This window comes from Hemitrygon akajei, chromosome 1, assembly GCF_048418815.1.
Source record: "Hemitrygon akajei chromosome 1, sHemAka1.3, whole genome shotgun sequence".
Taxonomy (NCBI): domain Eukaryota; kingdom Metazoa; phylum Chordata; class Chondrichthyes; order Myliobatiformes; family Dasyatidae; genus Hemitrygon; species Hemitrygon akajei.
The window spans coordinates 216,239,512-216,250,537 of NC_133124.1; the positions used below are offsets into that span (position 1 = coordinate 216,239,512).

The 11,026-nt window shown below is 43.8% G+C and overlaps 1 protein-coding gene across 4 annotated transcripts in view; it reads left to right on the top strand.

Annotated features, from left to right (window-relative positions):
* LOC140735593 (BTB/POZ domain-containing protein KCTD9) overlaps nucleotides 1–10,791 on the top strand; it is a 40,629-nt gene extending 29,838 nt beyond the window's left edge. For 2 of the 4 annotated variants that reach the window (XM_073060818.1, XM_073060837.1), the window contains exons 9-12: nucleotides 1,793–1,945; nucleotides 4,120–4,225; nucleotides 5,132–5,265; nucleotides 8,155–10,791. In XM_073060818.1, the coding sequence (XP_072916919.1) occupies nucleotides 1,793–1,945; nucleotides 4,120–4,225; nucleotides 5,132–5,265; nucleotides 8,155–8,271 (510 nt within the window). In that variant the 3' untranslated portion in view covers nucleotides 8,272–10,791. The remainder of the gene's footprint in view (nucleotides 1–1,792; nucleotides 1,946–4,119; nucleotides 4,226–5,131; nucleotides 5,266–8,154) is intronic. The other 2 variants (XM_073060828.1, XM_073060846.1) reach the window with 1 other exon arrangement.
* The last annotated feature ends 235 nt before the right edge of the window (nucleotides 10,792–11,026 follow it).

Here is an 11,026-nt window from a genome sequence, read left to right on the forward strand (position 1 = left end):
TGCATCATAAAGCACTTTTCAGCTCATAAGGTACTTACAATATGATCAGTAGATGGAATGAGAATCGATTGCCTGGGATAGCTCTGGCATTCTTCAAAGTAATTCCAATGGGCCTTTTGCAGTCATCTGAGTGGGAAAATGTGAGGTTCAGTTTAATATCACGTGAAGGATAGAGCCTCTGGACAGAACAGCAGCCCCCTTCTGACTGAAGCCTCCTGTTTAGGTGAGAGCTTTACCCACTGAGGTATGGCTTGGAGCTTCAAGGTCAGAAGGTGATTGGGTAACCAGGTTGGATGTGAAAAGCAGATTCAGATTTAGTTACCACATGCACGTTGAAACATGAAGTGAAATGCATCATTTGCGTTAACAACCAACACAACCTAAGTTTGTGCTGGAGGTAGCCTGCAAGTGTCTCCACCCATACTGGTGCCAACACAGTGTGCCAGCAGATTTCAGTAGAGCAACACAGATGGCAGTAACGGCAGCAAAACAGGCCCCTTTTTCACCCTCACACCCACTCATCTACTCATACACACAGGTAGACCTCCATCCCTTTGACCCATGAGTTCAAGAAGATGGTGTGGGAAAGGATCAGCATTCAAAGTGGGTGGGGAAGTACTTGAAATGGGAGCATTTCCCTTAGCTGTAGTGTGAGTTCAGGGGAGTGGGACTCACAAGTTCCTCCTCGGTGACTGATGTGTGAAAACCCCTCCTGGGGTTGAGGCCTGAAGGTCATACCTGTGATCAGCGGGTCCTGGGGTCAATACCACAGGTCTGCGAAGTCTGGAGGACAAAACTAGGTCGAGACCAGAGCTCGTTGAGTCCAGAGGTGGAAAGTCTGTAAGGTCGAAAGCGTCTGAGAGTCCGGGGTCGAGGACTGGAAACACGGGGGTGGCCTGCTGTTGTCTTGTTCTTTTGTCATGTTCTGCCAAACATTCCGGACGTGCTATGTTGGTGCTGGGATGTGAGGCGAGATTTGGGGGTAGCCCATAAATTATCCTTGGGTGTGAAGGTTAACGCAAACAATGCATTTGACTGTGTTTCCTTGTACATGTGATAAATAAATCTGAATAAGTGAATTTGGAGGGAAAACTTCATCATGATTACCCCACCCCTCCTGCACTCTGATATAAGGATTCCTTAAAGGCTAACCTGCAGGTTGAGTCTGTGATAAGAAAGGCAAATGCAATGTTAGCATTCATTCATTTCAAGAGGACTAGAATATAAAACAAGGATGTGATGCTGAGGCTTTATAAGGCATTGGAGTATTGTGAGCAGTTTTGGCCCCTTATCTAAGAAAGAATGTACTGGCATTGGAGAGGGTCCAGAGAAGTTTCATGAGATCCTGGAAATGAAAGGTATGAGTGCTTGGTGGCTCTGGGCTCTACTCGTCGGAGTTTAGAAGAATAAAGGGGGATCTCATGGAAACCTATCGAATGTTGAAAGGCTTGGAGCGAATAGTGGAGGGGTCTACCATCTGAAGTCACAGCCTCAGAATGCAAGAAAAACAGGTGAGGAGGAATTTCTTTAGTCAGAGGATGGTGAATCTGTGGAATTCATTGTCACAGATGGCTGTGGAGGCCAAGTCATTGGGTATATTTAAACTGAAGTTTGATAGTTTCTTGATTGGTAAGGGTGTCAACGGTTACGGGGAGAAGGCAGGAGAATGGGGTTGAGAGGGATAATAAATCAGCCATGATGGAATGGCAGTGCAGACTTGATGGTTTGAAAGGTCTTATTCTGCTCCTAAGTCATGTCTTGCAATATATAACTTGGGATATTTGACTTCAAGCAGGGTCTGAATTTCAGAGGGACAGACTTATCCCGACTAGACCTTCGGTACATCAACTTTAAGATGGCTAACCTCAGTAACTGTAACCTCAGCCACGCAAACCTCTGCAGTTCGAACCTGGAGCGAGCAGACCTGTCGGGCGCCATCCTAGATGTAAGTCTGATCTGCGGACTTCTCCCCTCGAGGAGCTGACTGATGGAATAGAATCTAGACAGAACAAATTGGATGCTCTCATCAGCTGGCTTGCCTAATGCTGGTGGGGTGGTGACGCCAGTTGGGATGGTGCATGTATGGAGTACCTAGGGTGGGAATAAACGTTGGATGTAACAACTACAGACCACTTAGCCCACCATCTTCATGTTGACCCCAGATGAAGCCAATCCCATTTTCCAGTATTGGCCTTTTCTCTTCAATGCTCTGGCATTTCGTGAGCTCATCTAAATGCTTTGCCTCACAGGCCATTTGGCCCATCTGCTCCATGCTAACCCAGATGCACACCTGAGCTGGTCCCATTTGCTCATGTTTGGCACATATCCTGCTATTCATGTACCTGTCCAAGTGACTTTTAAGTGTTGTTACTGTACCCACCTCAAACAGTACCTGTGGCAGCTTGTTACTTTCACACACCAACCTCTGCACAAATAAGTTGTCCCTCGGGTTCCTTTTAAATCTTTCCACCCTCACTTTTTCATCCAGGAACCCCATGATCCTGTGGCAGTATTTTTTTCTTGCTACTACCATCAGGAAGGAGTACAAGAGCCTTGGGTCCCACACCACCGGGTTTATGAACGGTTGTAACCCTACAACCATCTGGCTCCTGAACCATTGTGGTGACTTCACTCACCTCAACACTGAACCGATTCCACAACCTGCAGGCTCACTTTAAAGGACTCGACAACTCATGTCCTCAGTATTATTTATTTACTTTTTATATTTGCACAGTTTTTCTTCTGGTTGTTTGTCAATCTTTATTTTTTCATAAACTCTATTGTATTTCTTTATTTTCCTGTAAATGCCTTCAAGAAGATGAATCTCAAGGTTGTATGTGGTGATATACATGTACTTTACTTTGAAACTTTAACTTATGTTCTCTTTCCTTGTGTGCATTCACATTATCTCAAGATATTGTGCATCTTCATAATACCAGCTCTCAGTTTCCTCTACTCCAAGGAATGAAGTTCCTGCCTACCCAATTCTTCCCCTTAACTCAGTCCCTCGAGTCCTGGTAACATCTTATTAAATCTCTGGACTCTTTCCCGTCCCATCTGCCCATGGTTGTCTCATATCCCTCCATGCACCTGTCCAAAAGTATTTTAAAATGTTGTATTACAGGTAATCAGGAACTTGCTCACGGGGTGCCAGGAATAGTTCATACATTATAAACAGGTAGGCTCACAGCTGTTTAAATGTTGTGAGCGTATCTGTTTCCACTACTGCCTCAGATAATATGTTCTAGATGTCATCTGCCTTTCGGGGCGAGGTGAATCTGTTTCCCTTGTCCCTTAAACCAATGTCCCGTGGCTTTATCAAGAATCGACTGTATTTGCCATATACATTTACAGGTGTTAGGAATTTGCTATGCTGTATTGATGTGACATCCAGCAAAAAAAATTCTAAGAAGAAAGAATTATATACTGTAAATATAAGAATTATATAGGTCTCTTAAAAGGAAATATTTCTCATTATCTAACCTACCTCTGCCCCTCAGTGCCTCAACTCAGGGCTCCCTAGGTTTTCTCTGTGCTGAGGGAAATAAACTCAGCCTATCCAGAGTTACTTCATAACTGGAACACTCCATCCCACGTCACATTGTTTGCATCCACTCCAACACAGTCATTCTGATAATCAAATTTACCTGTTGCTGTGTTTTTCTGTTCCACTTTCCCATCTTATTTACCTATGCTGCTGCCTGTAGGAGTCCGTGAATAAGCGCACAAAGTCCATTATGCTTCTCAGTGCTTCCTCTGTTATCACCATTCAGTGTGTTACTAATCCTCACCACTTCCTGTTGTTGGGGATTGAACAGCACCTGCCACTGCCCTGCCAATCTCACCAGCTAATCAGTGCAGAATAGCTGAAGACAATTCTCATTATCAGCAGAACCACCAAGCTTCATGTCATCTACAAACTTGCCTTCTGTGCCTAATTTCACATCCAAAGCGTTAAATATAGCCAGCAATCTTAAATGTTTAAATTACCAAATGAAATACTTATTAATTAAGAATTGATATTGACAACTGTTACTTTCTGTGGATCGATGTGTATGAGATGGTACGACAGAGAGCTATTGATTGTGGTTTTCACTGAACAGTCCTGTGTTCTGCCAGGGTGCCAATCTCCAAGGGGTGAAAATGCTGTGCTCCAATGCGGAGGGAGCATCGCTGAGAGGGTGCAACTTTGAGGATCCTTCAGGTCTCAAGGCTAATTTGGAAGGTGAGTTCAAACACTCTGGAACCACTGGAAGTATATTCTTTGTGATTTTCCACTTTTACCCCCTTGTTTTTAAAAGAGGCACAAGGTAGGCTCTTTTTCCCAGTTGTAAGTGTCAAATACTAGTGGGCAGAACTTTAAAGTGGAAAGCAGAAAGTTTAAGAGAGATACATGGGGTAAGTTCCTTTAATTTACACAGTTGTTGGTAATTCAACTGTATTGGCATGGGAGGTGGTGGGTGCTGATACCATGGTGGCACTTAAACAGGCAGGGGATAGAGGAATATACGACATAGGAGCAGAATTAGCCCCTTCAGCCCATCGATCTGCTTTCCCATTCTATCATGGCAGATTTATCTCCCCCTTCAACCACATTCCCCTGCCTTACTAATTGAGAATCTGTCAACCTCCAGTTTAAATTTACCCAATGACCTGGAGGAGGAGCAGCTCTGCCTACTGCTCCACTAATCCACAGTACGGATTCAACAAACATTCAGGTGTGGACGTCTAACTTGAAAGATGTTGGCTGTGAGTTCAATCCCTCCCCACGCCAGGCTACTTCAGGACTGCACTGCCGGAGGTGTCATCTTTTAATCAGGAAACCCCCACTCCCCTCTTAGGCGTGGTTAAAAGTCTTGTGGCATATTGGAAGTGAAGTGGGGAGCTCCCCCAGTGTTTTGGCCAATACTTTTAACAGAACATCAAGAACCGTCAAGGATCCCCACCGTTCATACCATGCTGTCTTCTCACTGCTGCTGTTGGAAAAGGGGTCCCACACCACCAGGTTCAGAAACAGTTCTGGGATTGTGTGTGGGGAGGTAGAGGAACGGATTTGAAATTGGGGTGAGGAGCAATGGGAAGTGATTGAAGAAGTGGGTGGAGAGGAAGTAATTACTGTTGTGTGTCCCAGGTGCAAACCTGAAAGGTGTGGACATGGAAGGAAGCCAAATGACTGGGATTAACCTGAGAGTGGCCACCCTGAAGAACGCCAAGCTGAAGAACTGCAACCTTCGAGGGGCCACGCTAGCAGGAACAGACCTGGAGGTGAGGGTCTGGTAATATTGCCTCTGTTAGTTCAAGGTTAACACAGTGAGTAATTGACCATCTTCGAAAGGAATAAGGAAAAGAATAGGGCTTTAATTAATTTTCTTTTTCTTCTTAAAGCCCATCAGATCTCCTGGAGTATAGGCTGTTGACAGCAGCTCACCAGAGCCCTCTTTGCTAGGCCAGTCTTTCAAGGTGTAGCCCATTGAAGATCCTTCCTCTCCTTAGGATGAAGTCTTTGGAGTTGTTGGTGGCATTTCTGTAGTGCTGGGTCTTTACAGGATGGGGTTAGTAGCCCCATGTCCAACCCTCCTTTCGCAACCAGGCTTGGGAACATCCATGGCGGAGATTTTGATTAAAATCAAGAACATTATGGAAAACCATTCCCCAGGGGCCTGTGTTGGGTCCACTACTTTTCACTTTATATGTTCTAATCTGGATGACAGAATTGATGGCTTTGTGACCAGGTTTGCAGATGGTGGAGGGGACAGGTTGTGTTGAGGAAACATACCTCTCCTATGTCTTCTGGTATCAGGGAATCTGCAGAAGGACTTGGACAGATTAAGAGAATGGGAAAAGAATTGACAGATGGAATACAGTCTTCTCCCGGTCATGGGCAAAATGTATTCTGATTTCTTATCTATTTTATTTAAAAATGGTTCACAAAAAAAGTGAGTTTTAAAATCAAATTTTTAAAATTTAAACTTGTACTTTTAAGTTTAGACCCACTGTATATGGTTATGCAGATGTCTAGACTGTTTAGTGTCATTTCCTATACACAAATGTAAAGGAGAAAGAGCTAACTGTTACTCCGGATCTAATACAACACAAAAAAATGCAGTAAGATAAAGATTACAATATTAATAAAAAACAATAAATATAAATATGTAAGATGTGATGTTGAGGCTTTATAAAGCACTGGTGAGGCCCCACTTGCAGTATTGAGAGCAGTTTTGGCCCCTTATAAAGGATGTGCTTACACTGGAGAGGGTTCAGAGGGGGGTTCACAAAACAGGGTTGAACGGCTTGTCATATGAAGAGCGTTTTATGGCTCTGGGCTGTTTCACTGGAATTCAGAAGAATGAGGAGTGATCTAATTAAAACCTATCGAATGTTGAAAGGCCTCGATAGAGTGGATGCGGAGAGGATGTTTCCTATGATGGGAGAGTCTAGGACTAGAGGACACAGTCTCGGAGTAGAGGGGCATCCTTTTAGAATGGAGATGAGAAAGAATTTCTTTAGCCAGAGAGCAGTGAATATGTTGAATTTAGTGCTGCAGGCAGCTATGGAGGCCAAGTCTTTATATTTAAGGCAGATTGATAGATTCTTGATTGGTCAGGGCATTAAGGGATATGGGGAGAAAGCAGGAGACTGGAGCTGAGAGGGAAAATGATGAAATGGTGGAGCAGACGCGATGGATCAAATGGCTTAATTCTGCTCCCATATCTAAAGGTGTTGTGATTAAACCAATCACTGGTTGCACAATTATATGGGTAATTTGCTAATACTTAGTCAATGAAAAATGAGAAAGGTGACCAGCGTTAGTTTAGCTGCTATACTGCTTTCTGCCAGTAAGTGGGGATGAATAACCACACACTGAAAAGTACTTGAGTTTGTTTAAAGTACAAATGATTAAACTACAACTTTAATATCTTATAAAAAGTATTAGCAAAGTATTGATTTCCAACAGTTACAATAAGAAATGTATAAAAAATAATGCAAAAAGATGACAAAATTGCAAGATAGTGTTCATGGTCTGTTCAGAACATAAAACATTACGGCAGAGAACAAACCCTTCAGTCCACAAACTTTTAACCTACTGTGCGATCAATCTAACTCTTCCCTGCAACATAATCCTCTTTTTCTGTCATCCATGTTTAAGAGTCTCTTAAATGCCCTTAATTTATCTGCATCTACCACCTCCTCTGGAGTACGTTTCAGTCCCCACCACTCTCTCTGTAAAGCACTTAACTGTTGAGATCCTCCCCCTCCTATATTTCCCTCCAATCACCTTAAAATTATGCTCCCTCTTTCATTAAAATAGACACACTTCAACCCACCCCCTTGCAGTTTTGGCATATCAACTGCCTATCCTTCCTCACGGTCTCTCTACATGCTGCATCTACCTCTACCTAATGGCAGAGGGGAGGAAGCTGTTTCTAAAATGTTGAGGGTACATCTCAGGCTCCGATACTTCCTCCCTTTTGGAAGAAATGAGGAGAGAGAGTATCCTGGATGGTGAGGGACCTTAATGATTGATGACACCTTCTTGAGGCACCGTCTTTTGAAGGTGTCTGTGATGGTATGAATGTCTTACGGTCCTTCATCGCTGGGTCAAAGTTCTAGGATTCCTCCCTTTATCATGGGTACACTCCCATCTCAGAGTAGAAGGAGATATCTTCACAACAGAGATGAAGAGGAATTTCTTTAGCCAGAGGGTGGTGAATCTCTAGAATTCATTGCCAGAGATGGCTGTAGAGGTCAAGTCATTGTGTATATTTGAAGTGGAGATCGAAAGGTTCTTGATTAGTAAGGACGTCACAGGTCATGGGGTGAAGGCAGGAGAATGGGGTTGAAAGGGACAATAAATCAGCCATGATGGAATGGTGGAGTAGACTTGGTGGATTGAAAGGCCTAATTCTGCTCCTGTCTTACAGTCTTATGGTCTTTGAAGAGGGAAATCGTCTCTTGTACACAGCCATTTTAAGGCAGTGCTTGTCTTGGGGCACAGATGTGGCAAATATCAACAAACGTTAACCAGTGAAAACCGCCTGTCTGTTGAATTGACTTTGAATGTAAGAATGAAAAGGCATTGTGTGGTTCATTGTGACTGGAGTTTATTTTTGTATAATGAACTGTCTGAAATCAGTATAACCTTACCCATTTCAGAATTGCGATCTCTCTGGCTGCGACCTGCAGGAGGCCAACCTACGAGGGTCCAACGTGAAGGGCGCCATTTTCGAAGAGATGCTGACACCTTTACACATGTCCCAGAGTGTGAGATAAGAGGAGAAGCGGGGAGCAAGGTACCTCCCCCAGACAAGAGTGCAGATCACCTCCGGTGCAGTGTTTAGCAGACTGATTCGGAATCTATTTAAATGCCGAAGTATTGCTTTTACCCGCCACCTTTCCCTCAAGAGGTGACCCCTTTCTGCCATTGCATCGCACACCTGGGAACCAAGTTACTTTTGTTTTGAGTTTAACCAGTAGAGCTTCCATACTGGTTTGTGGAGCAGATTTTTAAAATGTTTACACACACACACACACACACACACACACACACAGGGCAGGGGGGTCAAGTTAGAAGTTCGTATGCTGTCAGTTTGTTAAGCATGGAACCCAAGGGCGAGATACATACATGTTTGAGCCTGCTTCTACCTTATTCTCTGTAATACACACACGAATGGTACTTGCAGAATAAGGGAGTGTAGCAGGAACGTGCAGGGATGACCCATCTGGCTCCCATCACACCACATCACCGATGTAAGGTAGGAGATATTTTGCACAGTCTGCATGCTGCAGGAACACAGTGTCAGAAAATTAGTTGAACTCCAGTGTGGATCATATCAAGAAGTTCTCTTCTAGCAGCTTTGCTTTCTGCATACAGTGGTATGAACCTTTGTAATATGTAGATAAGAATATATTTCAATCAGTGTTAACGAGGTATCGTGGTCCAGTTCTAGCCCCATTGCTGCTCGTTTTTGTTTTGGGCACAAACACTCGGCCACTATACCTCCTGTATCTAATGAAGTGGCCACTGAGTATGTGTTTGTGGTCTGCTGCTGTAGCCCATCAACGTGTTGTGTGTTCAGAGATACTCTTCTGCACACCCCTGTTGTAAAGTGTGTTTATTTGAGTTACTGTCACCTTCCTGTCAGCTTGAACCAGTCTGGCCTCTCTCATTAACAATCTTCTTTTGTCCCTAGAACTTCTGCTCACTGGATGTTTCTTTGCTTTTCACACCATTCTCTGTAACCTCTAGACAAACCATCCCGTCAGGCACCAATATGCTCAAAGTCACTTAGATCTGATGTTTGGTCTGAACACTCTTGACCATGTCTGCATGCTTTTATGCATTGAGTTGCTGCCACATGATTGGCTGTTTAGCTTTTTGCATTAACAAACAGGTGTGCAGGTGTACCCAATGAAATGGCCACTTGAGTGTACAACTTTAGAGAACCCGGAATGGCCCTTTGGCCCACAGTGTTGTACTGAACAAATTAAATTAATAATCGAATAGCCAACTAAGCTAATCCCTCTGGATGTCCATATCCTTTCACATTTACGTGCCTATCTATAGGTCTCTTAAAAATCCCACATGTATCTGCCTACTACCAATCCAGGCATTCCAGACACCCACCACTCATTCTCTGTGTTCAAAAAAAAAACTTAACCCCTCTCACCTTAAATGCATTCTCTCTGGTTTTAGGCATTTCAACTCTGGAAAAAGATACTGTCTGTCTCCCTTGTCTATGCCTGTCATACTCTTATAAACCCATCTCAGATCTCCTTTCAGCTTGTGTGTTTTCTATACAAGGCAATGGGTTCACCGGTGGGCAATCCACTGAGCTGAGGCTGGCTTTTTCTGTTCCTGGCTCTGAAGGCAGCGGCCTGTTGGCTGAGAATCGGGCTGGAGTTGTACGGTCTAGGGCTACTACCGTAAACACCTTCGCGTTCCTCCTCAACCCAATGAGAACAGTTTAAATACCAGTATTTATATAGCACCTTATTCCTCAAAGTGTTGTTTAAACTGACAGTGAAGACTTCGATTTGAGGTGACCTTTGGAGACTCTATGAAGGTGGATGTGTTTGAGTTTTGACCTGTGTTGTGTACAGGAAAACATATTAGGTCAAGCATTATTTATGTTCCAGCTCTATGTGAAAGTGAGATCCCACAAACAGCAAGCAGTGCTCACCTACTTTGCCATAAACTCTAATAAGAAGGGCCACAGGATGGGGTGATGCATTTACAATACAGTGGCTGTGAAAGTTAACCCTTCCATGAATTACCGGCCGATCCCCTCACCTCCCAGGCTGGTTGCTCCGGGCGTGGCGGCACTCTGCGCATTGAAGTAAGCCGGCCTTCGTGCAGCTCCGCGCACAAAGCATCGAGCTGGTCCCGTTTGCTCAATGCCTTCATGAACTTTTGGCACACACGGCTATTGTTCCAGCCATGATCGTCCGCAAAGCCCCACTAAAGCATCAACACCATCCTGTAGAGCAGGGAGTTCCCAGCCTGGGGTCCTCAGAAGTCTCTTGGGTCCAAGGTTGGGAACCCCTGCTGTAGAGAGAGGGAGAGGAAGGTGAACAATAGTCACTCACAACACTAAGAAGGAACACAACCTTACTGTTGCTGTTCTGAACTTCTCCCCATTCAGTTTCAATTAACCAATTCATTGTTCATTAAAGAATCTGTTGGGATCCTGAACCATTGTTATTCTTCATTATTTGTTTTAATGTACTTGTTTGTTTAGGCAAATATTTCAAAGACAGCTTAATTTATATTAAAATAATGTTACTCAATAATTCTGTGTTGCCTTGCTTATTGGTCACTTGTGGTCAAATATTCAGAAGGGAATAGAATTTGAGAGCCATTGAGATAAGACTTGTCAGATGAGGAGCGTTTGATGCCTCTGATCCTGTACTCATTGGAATTCAGAAGATTAAAGGCGGACTGCATAAAGAAATCATGACATTAGGAGTTTGAGGAGATTTTGTATGTCAGCTAAAACACTTGAAAGATTTCTGCAGATGTACCATG